The sequence below is a fragment of the Lutjanus erythropterus genome, chromosome 16 (genome assembly GCF_056507025.1).
Source record: "Lutjanus erythropterus isolate fLutEry1 chromosome 16, fLutEry1.hap2, whole genome shotgun sequence".
Lineage (NCBI taxonomy): Eukaryota > Metazoa > Chordata > Actinopteri > Lutjaniformes > Lutjanidae > Lutjanus > Lutjanus erythropterus.
In genome coordinates, this window is record NC_139332.1 from 12,765,322 (window position 1) to 12,784,570 (window position 19,249).

Here is a 19,249-nt window from a genome sequence, read left to right on the forward strand (position 1 = left end):
TTGGAAGATATCAGCTGTTGAGATGTCCACCTTCTCTCGAATATAATGGAAATAGTTAGCACTTAGCTACTTAAAACTTCTCATCTAAAACCATCATACCTTCATTAGAAGGAATCATTTGTATGTAAAACTGACTTCTTGTATGGGTGTATGGTTCAGCCAGACGACAGCTACATTTTAAACCAGCTTTTAACAACTGAAAAATACTCACTTCTCAAATGGATTTGGTCTTTTATCATTTTTTCGCCAGGGGTAGAACACAAATCTGTCCACAGGTCAAATTCCAAAAGGTGAACGAGTTGCCGGTTTCCTCATTTATCACTACTTTGTCTGCTGTGTTCCCTCTAAAATAATTTCCTTCTTGGAGCTGAATGAGCAGAGTCATTACTTCCTTCCTCTGACTTTGATGTTCCTTTCTTGTCCTTGGCAGCAGCATTGTTTCATAATCAAGTGAGATCAGATATTTGTTTGGACTTGAATGTGAAACAATACTGCTGAAACACAAGTGAAACTTTTGTTTGTGAGAAGAAATCAGTGAAAGGTGCTGGTGATACAAAAAATTCTCCAAGATGATTCCAGAAGGAAGACGCCAACATTATCTGAAATTTCTTTATTTGTCATATTTTGCAGCAACACAGATAATTAAAACTTATAGTGTGCAAACAATCCAGTCTTTCTAAAATGAAAGTATTGTGTAGGTGTTTTAAACAATGTGACTAAGGAGCTTAAACTTCCTGAGAGACCTCCCACACTCTTGGATTATTTTGTGACATACCATCAAAGGTTATATGAGATAAAAAAGAACGACAACAAAGACCCGTCTGTCTTCCTCTGCTTTCATGTTCTCGACGAGACGTCCTTTCTTAACATACAGAAAAGATTAAAAGGAGTGACAGGCTCACAACATTCTTATGCAAGAAATGACAAACAAGTGGCTTTCATATAACACTTGTGGGTAACACTTTATATAACAGTGCTTAGTTAATAGGTAATAAGACCCTTATCAGACACTAATTAATATTACTATGTGTTAATACGTGTTAACAGCATAATAAACATGTTAACTGTTAGATTATAAGGAATTTATGAGCATTTATAATAAAAATGTATAGACTACTCAAGAAAAAAAAAGCCTAATTAATATACTTATAACTATTATTATTTAATATTACAATTACATTGTTTATAATAGCATTAACACATTTCAGTTTAACTAAGTGCATAATGCATAATAAGGGATTAATTAACTAATTAACACTGTCCACACTTTAGATCCAATTCCACCAAAATGCATTAGTTAACTGTTATTAAGTGCATAGTTAACTGCTAATAAATATAAACAATTATAAGAAACTCATTAGGCTTTTATTCACATTCTAAAGCACTGTATAAACTGTTAGGCTAACAAGTTTCTTATAAGCCTGCTTGTAAATGTCTTTTAATCTAACAATAAACTGATTATGCTACTGTTAACACTTATGTAGTCTTATTCATGACAGTAAGCATCTTAGAGCCTTATCCCATATTAACACTTATTATAAGTCCCTTAATAAAAAGTGTGACCCATTTGTGTCGTAGTACTCACAACTGATTTAAATAAACAGAAAATGAACAATTACTGTCAAATCCTGTCATCAGTTTGAAGCTTGGACACCCACATTCCATATTTAAGGTGTTATAATCACAGACTCCTGCTCAAAGCATGATCAGGCATGTGCAACATCAAGAGAAGGTCACAGAATCACATACAGCACATATGAGCTATATTTGATTTGATTAAAGATCAAATCGATGTATTTAAATAATCTTCTAGCTTCCAAAAAAGTAGCTGATATTAACACATGCTTCTGGGTGGCCAAGACTGAGGATGTGTGGCTGATTGTTGCTCCCAATACACATCCCTCCTGCTGACAAAGTGCAAACGCGAGTCTCTCACGCCAACACGGGTTAGCTCTTTTCGGATCGGTTCCTGTTCAGAGCCGCTCTGGGTGTGAACTCCAGTCTCTCTTTCAGGCTGAGCACCTGGGTGCTGTCCATGCCCACTTGTTCCTGCAGCTTCCTCTCCTCCCTCAGCTCTAGGATGCTCTTCTCCTCGCGAGGTTTAGGGGTCCCCCTGACAAACCACTCCAGGTGATAGCCCACCGCTCCCACCACAAAGGCCACGGGGAAGGTGACGTAAGGGGCATAGGTCCGTAACGCTGTCCAAACCACAGGCCACATGACTGCACACCGCTTTGGCTCTGAGGTGCTACACAAGGGGAAAAAATACTGAAGTGGTGAGTACATTTTAGTTTACATTAAAGGGTAATTAGGTAGCACGTAATAGTAATGGTTAGGGCTGAACAATTTTGAAAAGTATAAAAAGGAAATCTGTTTGCGATTATTTTGTCTGATAGGCAGTTGTGATATTAGAGGTAATTATCATTTTTACATCATTCTTATTTAGATTGAAAAACATGTTAAAAAGACTATGGTGTGTTTTTTTTCAGGAATCTGTCTTAAATTAAGGTGTTTTTTTTTAAGTCTGTAGAATCTGATTTGTAGGACAGGACACCTATGCCTCAAGAAATGTATTAATTTAAAAGTTTTCTTTGAAAAAATGTTCCACCTCCTGCGATTTGAAAATTGCAAAGTGCCATGTACCATTTCAAAAATATATATATATATTAATTGTGCAGCCCTAGTAATGGTACAAGAATGATCATGAATTTATATATGACTAACTGCATGAATTCATTCATGTAGTACTTCATGTACTATCAAATGCACCATTAACTTGAATAAATTCTGTATTTTTGTGGGCTTGAACGTTGCTGTAAACATTTGGGACAATTCAAGTACACAACTCAACAAAATATATAACAAGTTATGTGTTTTTAGACATTGTAATACAGACATGTCACATTTTATAACTATAAGCAAGAAGAATATGTATTACAACAACTAAGCAAAAAAACTAAGGTATATCATTCATCATGATTGCTGAGTGATTACATAAAAAGTGCTGACCTATCTGTCTTTATAATAGTTTGATCAATGGTGGCATAAATGTGAAATCACACGCCTTAACCATTTGTTGCATACATGATATGTAAAAGTTTTCTTTTCCTAACTGACTGACTGGTCAGTTTTTTGCCCTGCATACATATTGATGAAGAAAACATGCACATCATTAATAACTCAGAAACTGTGACAATTGAAACATGTTCGCGGCATGCCTGAGTTACTGGTAATTGTTGTACATTACTGACAGTTTATGGAGAATAACATGAATGAATGTATGCTTTTTCATGCAATAACTCATGTAACCTTACTATCAAGTGTTACAGTATTATAGTGGGAAGGACAAGTGAAGAACAATTCAAGCATATTATAAATATTACTCAGCTGGTTCCCATTGTGGTTCAAAGTTGAATTTGGTGATTAAACAAAAAGTGCTTTTCACATGTTAAATCATCAAATCAAAACACTCAGGGAATAAACATGAAAACAATTCTGCGGTATTTTCTCTAAAACGTGGTGATATCAGATGTCTGAAATGGACCGGAACCATACAGGTATGATAACTTACTCATGCTATACGTCAGTTAGGCTGACAGCAGACAAAGGCCTGTCTGTCCTTCTCATGCCCTCCTCACATTTTGTCCAACCAACAATAAATACACTATATACACAACTGATGGCAGAATCAATGTGAAGGATTAGACAGTTTCTTCAATGTGAACAGCTGAAACACAAAGTCAATGTTAAGTTAGCCTCGCGAAATTAACGGTAATCAAATTAGCCATCCTAACGTTTTTTTCGAGGGAATTTAGATGTGGATAAATGTTTACATGTCAAAATTTCCTGGTAATTTCAGTGTATGTGTTTGCTGCATTCATGCCGAACTGAAAAGCGCTTCTTATAGATTCGGAAACAACATTTACTTATGTCTGACACCGTATGGTTTACTTTTTACTGAAGTAATAAATATTAAATGGTAAAATTTGTTATGAAGTTTGGCATGGTGTCAGTCAAGCGTGAATATAAACAAACTCAGGCGGTGAACAGGACTCTAACTGACTTGACACGGCATCTCTAAATATGAAATAATAGTCAATGTTTCTTTATCGCTCTAATAATCTGATAGACATTGGTTTACTTCATTAGTCTTCACTCACCTTTAGCGTTAGCACGCTGTTGCCGCAGTGCATCAACGCAGTTTCCGTCTGTAACCTTCCTGGTTAAACGTGATTGGCTGATGAGCCTCGCTTTCCTGTAACCAAGAGGGTTTTACCTGCGTTTTCTCGGTGTTTTACCGCCGCCTAGTGGTGAACAAGGAGCACTACATCGAGATTAGGAACGGCAAAACAGGCATTTACATTTTGTTTATTGTTTTAGAAAACACAAAGGGAATCTACTACTATTATAGGTGCTTACAGTGGTTGGTACTAGAGTAAATATACACTGTAACAAATTTATGTAATTTTCACAGTATTATTACTGCAAAAATGAAGAAATCCTTACTGTATGAATAAGGATTTGAAATTCAATGAGCCATTCTTTCATGAAGCTTTGACTAAAACCTAATGCCTCTTTGTTTTTATGTCTTGCGTATGCTGTTCAAAGAATGTCAGCTGATATATTTCATGTAATTACAGAAGAATCAGATGAAATAATTATGTGGAAGGCAGGAATAATTAGTTAAAACCTTTTTTTATTTTAAATGTGTGTGTTCTGCAACTTTATTCACTATCATTTAACTCTTAGACTGTACTGCAGTGTTGGCTTTAATTTGTCTGTTGCTTGACTTTTGGATTTAGCTTGAATAGTTATCAGTTTTAGTTTCCCTTATTCAGTGGTGGATAGTAGTGAAGTACATTTACTTGAGTACTGTACTTAAGTACATTTTTTGAGTATCTGTACTTTACTTGAGTATTTGTTTTTTTTTTACTTTCACTCCACTACATTTCAAAGACAAATATTGTACTTTTGACTCTGCTACATTTCTAGGAAGGTTGTTGTTACTTTTCGACTAAGCTTTGAAATCAGCTGTTGGTGTTTTTTTTCTTTTCTAAAATGCAATTGGTCACATGCTGTGTTCCTCACAAAAGGAAACCAATCACAGTAGCTCCTCTCAAATGGGATTGATGTAAAAGCAGAAATACGTCCAGGCGCACTAACAAACACAAGCAAGCTCTCCCTCTTTCGTTCAAACAAAAAGCAGTAATGGTGAAAGCAGGAGAAAGACAAAATTAAATCTCAAGATGTTATTATAATTATTCATTATTCCAGGTAGCTTTTAAAGTTGGATTGTTTTTATCGGGATGAAAAATACCACATAATTAATGTATATATACTGCCTCTGAGGACAGAAAGAAATCTGTTATTTAACAGACTTGGAGAACTTCTTACAGTTATCTTCAATCTAATGTTATGATGTGATTTTAATACAGTTACATCAGAAAATGACAATAACTGTCCTTTTTGTTTTTGATTGTATTTCTCTGCTGAAGTTTTTATAGGTGTTTCTATAGACTTTGTGTAGCAGAGTGGTTCTACAAGCATCAGTGCATCATTAGATGGTTTCAGAGAGTTACAAGCTTCTGTAAATGCATCATGAAAACAATACAGCATGTATTGATATTAGAAAATGTAGTTTGAATACTTCAATATTTTAAAAAATATGTACTTTTGAATACTTAAGTATTTTTAAAAGCAAGAATTCTAGTACTTTAACTCAAGTAAAATTTTGACTGAGCAACTTTCACTTGTAGTTGAGTAATATTTGACCAGGAGTATCTATACTTTGACTCAAGTACTGGGGTTGAGTACTTTGTCCACCACTGCCCTCATGTAATATTATTTTCTGTTCTTAACCACCATTATTTTCATGTTTGGTTCTAACTCTCTGTGCTACTTGTCCTAATGCTGCTGAACATTTGCCCTTGGGGCGTTGAAGGTCACTGAAAAGGTCTTCTAAATATAAACTTTGTTTTATCTTTATATTTTTCGTTCGATGTTTATTGTTGTGGACCAAGATCACCAAGGCAAATTTATCATATGTTTAAACCTTGTTGAAAATAGACTTAACAGACAGTACATTAAAATACTTACTTCACTCACAATACATAAAAATACATACATTCAATTTAAGATGATCAATAGAATATGGAATCACTGCAACAGAAACTAGAGGTCAGGTTTGTGTATCCTTTGACAACTAAAACAACCATTTTCCCACCAGAATATGTTGCATTTTAATCAAATAAGCTGTAGAACTATTAAATACTTTATCATTAAATACTCTAAAAAACCCTTTTTTGACTGTATGGTCAAAGGGAGCTGTGTTCTTACATAAAATACGTGATGGATGTTTGTCCCTTCTATGGCCCAATGACTGGAGCCATAAAAATATCATTTTTGCTGTGTTCAAACATTGATGGCGTTCTTGCACAAAGTCCTCCTTTCAAGAAACACTCCTGAAAGGCTGACAGATCTGTCACCAGCATTGTGTGATGCGCTGACAAGGCGTGATATCCCCCTCTTCGATGACAAACCCCTCAAGAGCAGAGATAGTTTTCATTTTTAACAGCTTATTGTGGCATATAGAGACAGGGACACTTTCAGAGGCTTGGTATGAGACACAAACAGTTTTAGAAGCTTTCGCTTTTGTTTACTTTAACGGTTTATGAGGGATGCATAGAGATTGTGTAAATTTTGGTCACCCAGCAGGAAGCCATAAATTGCACAGCTGACTAGAGGGGGAAGAGAATATTCCTCTCTGCTCCTGTAGTTTCTGGGTTGTGAATCGGTAAGTGTTCTTTGCAAATCTCTACATGATTGATGACGCTGATATTTCAGCTCCCAGGCACAAAAGTTTTCCATAAAACTCTACCAATGCAGTGCGCAGGGCTGATCTATAGTGTTTGGAATGCGTCCTGTCATGGAGCAATGACCAGTTCAGACTCATTGGTCATTTGTGCTGAAGAAGAAAGTAAAAAAAAAAACAAACTGAGTTATATCTTGATTTTTTTAAAATATTATTATTACTTGAAAATGACTGCTGCACTGTAAAACAAAAAAGCTGAGAAAACTGCGAGTCTTGAGCCCATCTCAAAATTTTAAGTTTTGAAAAAAAGCTTTCACAGTATATAGTTAAGAACTCAAATAAATAAATAAATTAATAAATCATTCCATAGTTTAGTTCCCCTAATCTGATTGAAAATTGACCTCTACAAGTAAGAAATTTAGGAAGATGAAGAGCTGTTGATTTACGAGTTAAGTGAATGTAACTGAATCAGCTGTAAAATAAGTTGTGAACTGCTCGGGAATATTCCCTTCACTTAAAAGTATTTGAAAAATATTAATATCATAATCAATGAGAATTTGAAGTCTCTGAAATAACGGGGCAGATGAAGTGTGTGACTGATCGGGTTGTGATCCTAACAAATCATTTAGGAAAAAAGTGACTAGAATAAAGAATATTAAGAGAATCCCACTAAGGGTCTCTGATTTATGTTTAAAGAGGTTCCTTCTCAAAAATGAATCAAATAAGAAATTAATCTAAATAAGAAAAGTAAATAATCTCAACAAAAGACTTGATTTAGTTTAATTCACAGCTTAAGAGTTTGAGTTTGATTCAAATGACAAAAATCTATTAAAAGCAGTTGCTGTTAAAATTGAGTTTTCTTAACTTTTTTTTTTTTACAGTGTGTATTTATTGTGATTAACAGATTCTATGTGGGTGATTATGTTTCATGCTTCGAAATGATTCTTTTAAGCAGTACCTCCCTCTGTGCTGTCCATCTTGTAGTTGCCAGAACTGGCATTTGATCAGTCCTGTCAGATAAAGTGAAATGTGCTCATCCCCTGCGGGAAAACAACATTACTAGTGCCAGTTCTGCTTTACCAGCTACCTCAGCCGTGCCAGGATTATTTCATCAGCTCCTGTTTATTAGCAAATGAGATTTAGAGCTGCGCTAGCCAAGATTTTTATGTAAAAATACGACTGTTGTATCAATCCAAATCACAAAGTGGGGCTGACAGAGTGGAGCATCACACCCTCGCTAACTGAAGCCCCGTAGACCTGCTCTATTTGCCTGAGTTAATTACAGATGTCAGGCATGGTCAGTGGTGGGAAATTTCCTCATTACACTGGAAATGACAATCAGGACTTAGGTTAAATCACTGCTAGATCACAGAAGCCAAAAAAGGTCTCTCTATAGGCTGAAACCTTCAAGCACAGTGCACTTTTGGCTGCACTTTTAAGTCCCTGAAGTCACAGTTTTGAAAGCAGTCCAGACACTAAACCACATCCATGTTCAGGTGACACATCAACAGATCAGAGGGCGGCGAGAATGTGACACAAAGCGTGCTTAAGGACCTGGGAGAGCTAAGTTTAGCTTCAGATTATGATGGAGGGAGAGGGGTAAGGAGGAGACGGAGGTTGTGATATGACCGAAAAAAAAAAAAAAAAGAGGCACAGGAGAATTTGATGGATTGCCTCTGATTTGGAAGGAGAAGCAGGAGGACTCTTGACACAGACTGTGATCAAGCAGAGGAACAGATGGTGAGAGAGAGAAGCGCCAGATGTGGAAGGAGAAGACACGGACTCTTTTGCTCTTTTGTGCGGCCAACCTGCCCTACAAAGGGAGAAACAAATGACTGATTTTGGGCATTTTGAGGTCAAAGGTCACAAGGATTTTTGCTATCCATGACTGCTATTAAAGAGAAAACACAACTACACTTTTGCAGGGATAAAAATATGCATCTTGGAGTTACTTTCCTCCATTTAAGTACTCAAAATTAGTGTTTTCTCACTTTTAGACCATGAAAAACATTCCAATCTCATGGAACTGTATGGAGGCTCATTTTACAAAAGTGCCAGATGTGTCATATTGACACTAAAGTGGTAATCACCATATATACATTCATTATGTGGTATTGTTCACCCCAATAAAAACAATCCAACATCAAAAGTGTAGCTGGAAATATTTTTCTTTTTCTGATTATAATAACATCTTTAGATTTAATTTAGTCTTTCTGCTGCCGTCAACATGCTCGCTCTAAAAGTAACCAGTTACGTTCCTAGAAATGTAGTGGAGTCAAAAGTACAATATTTGTTTTTGAAATGTAGTGGAGTGAAAGTCAGAAGTTTCCAAATAAACAAATACTCAAGTAAAGTACAAATGCTCAAAAAATGTACTTAAGTACAGGACTCAGGTAAATGTACTTCATTATTGTTCACCACTGCTAATTGTTGAAGCTTTGAAAGTGAATTTTTTTCCCATTCTTGCTTGAGATACTACAGTCGCCAAAATCTTTTACTATGAAGGCACACTGCTGTAACAAACACAGAATGTGGCTTGGCGATGTCTTGCTGAAATAAGCAGGGACATCTCTGAAAAAGATGTCGCCTGGATAGCAGCAGAAGTTGCTCCAAAACCTGTGTACTTTTACAAAGCGGTGACAAACTTTCCCCATGCTTGTGAACAACTGAGCCTTTCGATGATGCCACTTTAATACCCAGTCACGATACCGTCACCTGTGACCTCTTTACCTGTGGAATGTTCCAAACTGGTGTTTTTCAGCATTTCACAACTTTTCCAGTCTTCCAGGCATCAAATTAATGAGTGTATACTTACGAAAAACAATGAAGTTAATCAGTTTGAGTATTAAATCTTGTCATTCTACTGTATTCAGTTGCATATAAATAAAAAACGGTTTGATCTGTTTTTATTTACATTTTAGCATCCCAGCCTTTTTGGTATTGAAAACTGTTAAGAACATAGAGAGAGTATTTTTTCATTGGTGTGAATGGTTGTCAGTCAAGAAAATGAAAACATCAAAATGTGATACAAAAGCATTTATTTGTGTTTGGCATTACAAACCATTTTGGCATGTTAACAGTGGCGTGTTGAAGTACTGGCCCCACAATCAGTGGATCTCCTCCCTCCCACTCATCAGTGCTTCTGGGTCACTTATCTTTTGGCCACAGATAACTGTTGTTGTTTATAGTGGATCCTGGCTCACAGCAGTGTAAATTAGCCAAAATGATAATAAGCTCATTTTTTCTGAACAGTCAAAATCAATTAGTTACAGAGCTTTAAGGAAAACATCCCACCAAGTGTGAGAGGAGATAGTATAATTTTGATATTATAGAATGTGGCCCCTTTTTTTGCTTAATTACACACACTGCAATACAATTCAATGTTAAATAGAATGTGCAACCATTGCATGGGAATACCCGCTGGAAATGATGAATACTCCTTTAAAAGGGAATTTAAATGAGTTTTGATCGCATGGGAACATGTTAATGCTGCATGTAGGAAAAAGTCACAAGAGATGAATTTTCAGTTCAGCAGAATCAAACTCTTCTGTAGGAGGACTGGGGTTGTTGGGTTCACAGTCAACGAACTAAAAACGTGTAAACAAGCACCCTCTTGTTTTTCAGTCATAATATTCATAATAATTCATAATTAAGTGTGAGACCAAGAGACCTGCTAACTGTCACCAAGGCATCTCTGGTAAGTTTATGACTGTTCAAGTGACCTGCAGTACATGATGACTGATGTAACAGCCCCAATCCCTTCCCTCCTGACCCCCTGGTGAAAGTTAAAGACATAGTTTGGAGCGTATGAGGTACTTAACAATAGTCAGAGTATCACCTACAGCAGATGGCGGTTGACACCTTCCCAGTTAGTAGAAGCAGAGAGGAGCACCAGCGTGCAAGCTAAGCAATGAACTGCTGTGGACAAGATCAGCATCAGAAGGCATTTAAGCCACATAAAAGCAGTTCTCCAAAAAAAAAAAAAAAAAAAGATAATAATAATAATAATAATAAATATACGCTATATTTATAATATTTTCATCAATTTACTTTGCTGTCAGACAGCTTTTTCTGATGGGAAACTGCTGTTATATGTGCCAAATACTACTCTCTCCAAACCAACCAAACTCCATAGACAGAATCAGTATTTTTACCCTGCAGAACATGGGAGTTGCTGTTCTACCGCTGCCTCAATCTGTTAGTTTGTTTGTGTTATTGTGTCATTTTGGTGATTCCAAACTATCTTTTTTAAACACAGAAGTCACACAATAACACAAACTAATTAACAGATTGAGGTGGCGTTGAACCCACAACTGGTGTTCTGTGAAGTAAAATCACTGATTTCACCCATGGAATCTGGTTGGTTTGAACAGCAATATTTGACTTGTATAACAGCAGTTTCTAGTCAGAAAAGGCTGTCTGACAGCAAAGTGAAGTGGTGAAAATATTCTAAATATAGCATATACTTAAACTAATTTTGCTGTGTTTTTTTAGGTGGACCTTTTTTAAGTGAATAATATATGTTTTGCTGCTGAACCCATCCACTGCAGTAAATGGCTTAGCTTCCATGCTGGTGCTCCTCTCTGCTTCTCCTAACTGGAGGAGGGCTGACCGGCATCTAATTTAGGTAATACACTCACTATCAAGTACCTCAAACAAATCCACATCAAATAATCCAAACTATCCCTTTGAGCTTTTCTATCTTCATTATAGCCATAGTGGAACTCATTCAGGTGCATGGTGTAAGATTTTATCTACATACAGCAACAAGCCGTGGAATAATATGTACTCGCTGGTTCACTGCATATGTACCAACAGGTTAGGGCACTTAAGGGAAAGAATTACAAACTGAACAAAACATGATGTGAACATGGAATGATCCTGTGAATCCACAGTGCAGTGGGACTGTCAGTGGAATGAGTCTCACATGAGCCTGGTGATGGCCCCAGACAGGAAGTCCTCATAGTTGAGGCGGATGTTGCCCGTCATGGCCGTGTCTCTCTCCCTGAAGACCTGCGTCATGGTCTGGAGCTGGGTGCACACCTGGATGAAGCGGTCCAGGTGGATGCCGGGTCGTCCGCCTCGAACGGAGAAGCGCTGCACCAATGTCTCGGAAAACTGGGGACTCAAGTTGTAGCCCATCTGAGCAAGGGCTGTGGAGAGGAGACAGACGGAGGACAGAGAACCACGATGTGAATTCAGTTTTGTTTCTGTGCTGGAAGTCTTTGGTTTTGGTTTGGTCTTAATTTTTTATTTAATGCGGAAGTTTAACTTCTTTGGTGTCTGTGATGCTACTTCATGTAAATTTTATCAATCATTCATTGAACTCATAACTTTTTCATAAATGAGAAAGTTAGAAAACTTTAAATCTATTTATTTATATGTTCCAGCAGTTGTCTGAGATGGACAAGAATAGCCTAAATGGTATTATGGAAGAACGCTCCGAGATAATTGGACCTTGTAGCTTGTAGTTTTGGAACTATTCTAGAATAATACATGGGCCTCGTGCAGAACAGATCTATGATGCATAATATATTAACATTTGACACAATAAATAAGTATAGATTAGCAAGTTGCTCTCATAATTTTGAAAAAATGAAAGTTGAGATAGCACTACATGTATTGCATGTATATTGTACACTGTGGTTCTGCAGAGTGTCAGCTGTGTCCAGTCTCAAGTACTGGTTTGGTGTTGAGTATCATGTTACTAAAGTTGGCAATATGGTCAAATTTAAAATTTTGCTATTGTGAAAATACTAATACTAGGTAATTATATGAACAACAACACAATGCTTAATTTTATTTATTATTATTTACTGCTGCTTGTTGTTTCCTTGTATTAACCCATGCATGTTGAGCTGCTGTCTCTGACATAACTACTTTGACTTTGTCTGTGAGTTTTAAGTGGTGTGTCTGGACTGGGTAAGCTACAAGTGAATTGCCCTTCTTGGATCAATAAAGTCGGCTGAATCTGAATTTTAAAAGACTGGCATGAGATTGAATGCACCAACTGGCCCGGTCATGGTCATTTTTGTTTTCCAAACGTAGCATTTTTGACACACACACAGAAACAAACAGGGATACCTTGCTGTAGCTCCATGCTGCTGATGCAGCCTGAGCGGTCTCTGTCATACTGCTGAAAGAGCACTCTCCACCGCTGCATGAAGTCCCAGAGTGCTGAAAAGCCAAACAGGTCCATTCGACCCGACCGCGTCTTGTCAAACATGTCTAACAGGAAACACAAAACAAACAAGACACTTTCCTTCAGTTATTCTTGCGAAACAGAGCACAAATGTGAAGTGCATTTTCTGTCTGTTTCCAACAAGCCCATCGTCCATCACCATGGATCCTCTCCTTGTATTATCTATAAGTAAGCAGCACACAGGAGTCACACATTTCTCATTATGATAATGGGACACATTAGTCACTGGCTGGCAAAGACAACTGGAATGCAGCGAGACTGGCACCAGCTAACAGACATCAAGACAAACATGACTCAGTCATTTTTTAGGAGGATTCCTGGCTGCCTAATTTTCTCTTTGTAGAAACACAGGAGATTGCTGTTTAAAAGTCTGACAGATTTAGGGGCCTCCTCAAGTAAAAACCAACCTAATATTTTATTCAAGAAATAAACCATTATCAACAGTAATAATACTAAAGAAATAAATAAATGCATATAAATGGTAACCTTTTCCTTTTAGTGTGTTTTGGCCTTAATGTTAAATTGAGCAGCTCAGTATGGGTTTGATGGACTTGGGTTTGTCATGTCATTATTTGAACATATGTTTTATGCCAAATGCAGTGCCTTTGAGGGTTTCTGTACAATATTTATAATTGTTTTTGTTTAATATATTTATTTTAATAAAGTTACACTTGAATTACATTTTAAACACTTGAAAAATATCCCTTTAAGGTACATTTTAAACGAATAAAAATGTGCGATTAATTTGTGATTAATCGCGATTAACTACAGACAGGCATGCGATTAATCGCGATTAAATATTTTAATTGATTGATAGCACTAATTTAAACTTAAGAGTAGTGAGAGAGCTCTCAAGTGTAAAATGTTCTCTTCTTACCTAAGAGAAGGGCCAAAGTAAGAAAACATTGGTGAATGCAAAAAATCAGTGGGTACGAACAAAATCAGAAAAAATCATGGTTACAGATAAATATGAGGAAATCTGTTCATATGATGTTTCCTGCATGAGGCCCTTTGTGTGTGTTTTTTTTTCATCAAGAAAGACTGCTAAAGCTCTTAATGCATCAATGCTTTGAGTGACTTACTGAGCATCATGAGGCAGGTCTCATCATTAAAAGAAGACCAGTTGGAGTTGACAAGTGCCTGCTTCAGCTCCTTCAGGTTGATGAAGCCGCTATGGTCTGTGTCAACAGTCTGGAACCACTGGTACGCCTCTGGGTTTACTCCAGGAGGGGTGTTACCTGCAGAGAGGAAATATAAGAGTGGTAATTGGATGGTGAAGAAAAGAAAGAGTGGGGGTTCAGACTGACTTTGAAGATGCCCATCAGTAGAAGATTGTTTTCTTAGCATGCTCTCGTTTCTGTTACTGTTTCCTTCCTCTTCTTCTTCAATCTGTCTGAGCCAACTAGTTTGATTTATTCTCTTTATTATTTCCCATCCTTACTTTTTCTACCAGTTATTATTTCACTGAAGATCCCAGACTTTGAGGAATAACAGATGTGGGTGTGAGTGTGTGTGTGTGAGGGGGGGAGAAAAAGTAAAAGAGTGAAGAAAAAGACTCTTCTTCTAAATGAAGCAGCTGCCTCGTTCTAAAGCAAAATAATTATTTATTTATTGAGAGATGAAGAAACGGACTTCTCTACTGCCTGACAGTTGAAACTGTGCTGCCTCTGTCAAGCACAAACTTGATCATAAAAAATAATACATCTGTGCTTGACTCAATCTTTGGGATATGGTGTCTGGAAGGCACTGGTTTGGAAAACAGTGCTGTATACAACAACTGTAGCATGAACTATACTCAAATATCAACATTTTGGGGTCTGAGCCGCCAACCTATAGTGTTTGTATTTGATGAGCTGGGAATGAGACTCAGCTATCACCTGTCTTTCTCTAACATCGCTTCTTGTGATTGGCCAGTGTCTCCCATCACAGGCTAGTTTTGCTAAAGCCTGAAACCAGAGGAGGTGCAAAAGTTTAGTTTTCTCTTAGACCACTTTAATTGCAATATGCTCAAAAGTTATTATGGATTTTTGGTGTAATGACACACACATAAAAATAAACTCCCAGAGTTTGATCAGTTCGAGGTTCTGAAATCTTCCCAACCCTGAATGTTTTCTGTGATTATTTATCCATTCTTCTGTGTTGAAAAAGTAGTAACTGTTTTACTTTTTTTTTTAAATTCTTGTTATTCCTATCTACTTATACTTAAATGTTTTTTCTCTCGTCTTCATTATTCTACAATCTTTTATCATTTTCCCTTTTTCTACTATATTTGTGCATATCTGTGTTCCGCTTTGTGTTTTCATTTGACCTCAGTTCTGTCTTGTTTTTGTTTGCCCTCACTGTTTGGCTTTGTGTTGTTATATTGCCTCCCGGGTATCCTGCTTTTGCTTTGCCTGTCAAAGCACTTTGTATACTCAGATTATTAAAGATGCTATATAAATGAAGTTGTTATTATTATTATAATTGTTGCTAGCATGGTTTGGCAATCCAATGATGCTTGGACTGACTATGACGACCTATCAGAGGATATGTTTCTGATGTGTGTGGCAGATCTCAAAAGGCATCATGCAATGGAATAACAATATTTTCTCAGGTCAGATTAGATCAAACCGGTCTGAATTTTTTTCAGCAGCCCTACCCTATACCTCGGGTTTGATTAACATGTTACTTGTTGGAAGCATGTGTGGAAAAGAGAAAAGAACATTACAGTTCAATTATGTTTCATCAAGTCGGAAATACAGGTTTGTGTAAATTATACTTAATTATTTCATTAAAATACTGTACAATCTTCCAGTGAGGGAAAACACACGTCAAAAGTCAGGAATAGTGAATCACAGTTGGTACTCTGCAAAAGAATACCTTTCCAACCTTAACCTTACTTATACATGCTCACTGGTTTTAAAAGGTGCAGGTTGTGGAAAAAAGAGGTCACTGCTGGGTCAAGGGTTCAGGAAAAGTGAGTGAGAGGGAGATAGCATCAGGGCAAGAAGCCATTACATGAGCACGTGGAGGAAGAGAAATGAAGTATTAGAAAATATGGTGTGCGAGACGAGGGGAGGAGTGGTAGGAGGGCTGATTGTCAGAAAAATGAATGGAGAGAGAGGGACAGGTGACACTTCAGGCCAGACCCTGATGGATTCTGTCCCTGTGGGGATGATAACAACATACACTATCAAGTACTGACTTAGACTCAGGAAATAGTGTAATCACACACACACACATACAGTATACACACACACACGACACACTCTTTGCCCATCTGTCTCTTACTCTGTTTAGCCCTCACTCAATATTACCAGAGTCATCACTCCAGCCGTGTAATCCTGCTGAGGGGCACTAACTGAACCCTGTCTCTACATGACTGTCTGGGAACGCAAGTCATTTTCTATCCATCATCCCACCAGAGAGTCAAGGAGGGAGACGCGATGAAGAAGGAACGAGAGCCTATCTGCAGCCTCCCGGTGTTCAGCATACGCCTGTACAAATCCCAGAAGCAAAGGCAGTGCAGAAGCTAAAGCAGCTGCGGTCTCAGCCTACCTGCAGGAGCATGGTGTCCATAATTTCCTAAATGAGGTTGTCCGCCATAACCCCCATAAGGCCCGCCGGGGGCGCCCCGTGGTCCAGGCCCATACTGCCCTCCTTGACCTGGCACTCCATAGCCGCCTCCATAAGGACCTCCTGGGGGGTGTTGCCCATAGGGACCACTGCCTCCCCCATATGGAGCACCTGGTGGTGGGTTGCCTCCTCCTGGATAGCCCTGCAGTGATGGACAAGTTCACTGAGCATGTATGATAAATACAGGAGTAAAGGGAAGGAATAAATGTGCTGTGTGTGTCAAGATGGAGCCTCTTGTGAGATTAAAGAAAAAATAAGCATGAAAATTTAGAAGTATTAAATTCTTTGTACCACAGACTAGAGCTGCAAGAATTAGTTAATTGAAAGAAGATTACTGACCAACTATTTTGATAATCAACTAATAATTTCAGTCATTTTTTCAGCAAAATAACCTTTTGCTGGTTCCGGCTTCTTAAACGTGAGGATTTGCTGTTTTTCTTTATCATTTATAATAAATGAAGATTCTTTACATTTTGGACTGTTAAAAGAAGCAACTGAAGATGACACTTTGGGCTCTAGGAAAATGTGATGAGCATCTTTTAACATTTTTATAACCTAAACGATTCATCAGTTAATCACAAAAGTAGTTGGCAGATTAATCAATAATGAAAATAGTCGTTAGTTGCAGCACTACACTGGGCTTAACTTCAAATTTGAGGTACTTGTACTTCACTTGAGTATATCCATTTTCTTCTACTTTTGACTCAACTATATTTCAAAGGGTCTTTATTCTTTTTACACCGCTACATTTATCTGGTGGCTGCCTGCAGATTAAGATTTTGCTTACAAAATGTGATTACTTTATATTGTTACATATGAAGCTACCCAGGATACAAAGTACACAAAATTAGCTCCGTTCAAAGTTTTAATGCTGCTTACAGATTAATGCACCAAAAATAATATTCCAGCAGTTCTCTAGAGCAGGTCATTGTTAGTACTTGTATTTTTAAACTTTAACATTTTGTTGATACTACTTCTGTACTTTACTAGTTCAAAAGTTGGAATACATGACTTGAAATAGAATGTCTTTACAGTGGGGTATTATTACCTTTAATTAGAGGACTTCTAAAAAACTACAAACTATAACATACTGACAGTAGACCTGGGCGATACAGCTGAAAAAATCAATAACGATGGTGAAACTTCATATCTATTGATATCTGTAATTATTGATTGATGTAGGTCGTGGCTTAACATGTCTCATACTCCAAAGGAAGTGGTTAAGGTGATAAAATAAGTATGGGTGCTGGGAATACACAAAATCAAACATCACTTTTAAAATCATTTTTGACCAAATACCTTGATACCAATATTTATTAATATTGTACTGTGACAATATTGTAGGGATGACTACTCGTACTTTCACAAAATATTAACACAATGATAAATAATTATCGGTAATGTGGATATAATAACTACGTGGGTGTTTTGTATATAATGTCCATCAGTCAGCAGAGAAGCAATTTTGGGTCATAAAAGGAAAACATTATTTTCTCATAGGACCCCAAATTGTTTGTAGTTTGATTTGTTAACTACAGCAAGAATAGGGAGGAAGGAATTTAACTTCATAAATAACTATGAATGTAGCTGAACTACCAGCAAGCTACTGTTAAATGTAGTTAAACTACTTGCTGAATTACATGTAAGCTAATTCACTGCGTCCCAACACTGTACACAGACTCTCAAACGAATAAACAATAATTTTAAAAAACTGGAATTCTACAACAGTTATATGTTGTTATGTACTATACAATAACCATAACTCCAGTGATACTGGCGCAATTTAGATTAATATCAGCACAACACACCGCTACATCAGCTACTGAATGTTACTGTCTGATAGCAACAGTTAAGCTACATTGTATCAGACACATGAATGACCAACGTTACTTGTGTGTCGTGGACATAAACCATTAGTTACGTTACACCAAGTCAAAAACACAGATAAAGACGGCTTTTAGCAATATTAACATGTTGTTCTAAATAACATAGACATAACACAGAAACATTATTTCGATACCTGTCCGTAGTGGAAACTCATGTTTGACAGACTTTACTTCCTTCAACAAGGCAGCGGTGAAGGCGGATGCGGCGCCGTCAAACTCACGTCAGCTATTGGTGCATTTCCGGGTCTGTCAAAACCGCACCCGCGTACTCTGGCTCTGATTGGACGGCAGAGTGGAAAAGTGACTACGACACAACAAAACTATGAATCACTGTGACGGTCACTCTCATGAATGCTGAGTGAGTTACTCACTCACTGTGTAATCCTTTAACAAACACAGGGTTTACTGACAGTCTGAGTTCGGACTCAGGGATTTACTTTTATTTTATTGTTAAAATACTTTACTATAAGGATATTCAGACTATATATCATCCTCCTCCCTACTGCTAAACTTTACATTGTTATAATTATTTCATACTATTACCATGACTGTGATGATTCATGGACATGAATATATGCATATAATGTAGCCTTAGCCTAGTTTTCACCTACTTTTATGCACATAATAGTTTGATGTTTATTGCTTTTTTTCCCCACCATTTATACTTGTTTAGCTTTGTTGTAATTGTTTTTTAGTTGTATTTATCTATTTCTCTCTTCCTGTTAATTGTTTTCG

The 19,249-nt window shown here is 37.1% G+C and overlaps 2 protein-coding genes across 2 annotated transcripts; both read right to left on the minus strand.

The window, feature by feature from the left end:
• Positions 1-1,398: 1,398 nt before the first annotated feature.
• Positions 1,399-4,239, minus strand: smim12 (small integral membrane protein 12). The gene is made up of 2 exons (XM_084738929.1): positions 4,161-4,239; positions 1,399-2,248 (listed from the first exon to the last, which is right to left on the minus strand). Exon 2 carries the CDS (start codon positions 2,218-2,220, stop codon positions 1,948-1,950), a length of 273 nt encoding a protein of 90 aa, XP_084595055.1. The 5' UTR covers positions 2,221-2,248; positions 4,161-4,239; the 3' UTR covers positions 1,399-1,947.
• Positions 4,240-11,539: 7,300 nt separating this feature from the next.
• On the minus strand, positions 11,540-18,806 carry pef1 (penta-EF-hand domain containing 1). Its single transcript, XM_084738564.1, has 5 exons — positions 18,649-18,806; positions 16,551-16,770; positions 14,096-14,251; positions 12,896-13,039; positions 11,540-11,964 (listed from the first exon to the last, which is right to left on the minus strand). Exons 1-5 carry the CDS (start codon positions 18,667-18,669, stop codon positions 11,735-11,737), a joined length of 771 nt encoding a protein of 256 aa, XP_084594690.1. The 5' UTR covers positions 18,670-18,806; the 3' UTR covers positions 11,540-11,734.
• Between the last annotated feature and the right edge of the window lie 443 nt (positions 18,807-19,249).

Excerpts from the sequence above, each read along its gene's own strand:
- pef1 (XM_084738564.1), bottom strand. The coding sequence starts at position 18,669 with ATGAGTTTCCACTACGGACAG. Across the intron at positions 16,771-18,648 it reads TGAGTTTCCACTACGGACAG|GGCTATCCAGGAGGAGGCAA; the intron begins GTATCGAAATAA and ends CCATCACTGCAG. Across the intron at positions 13,040-14,095 it reads GACCTGCCTCATGATGCTCA|ACATGTTTGACAAGACGCGG; the intron begins GTAAGTCACTCA and ends GTTTCCTGTTAG.
- smim12 (XM_084738929.1), bottom strand. The coding sequence starts at position 2,220 with ATGTGGCCTGTGGTTTGGACAGCGTTACGGACCTATGCCCCTTACGTC.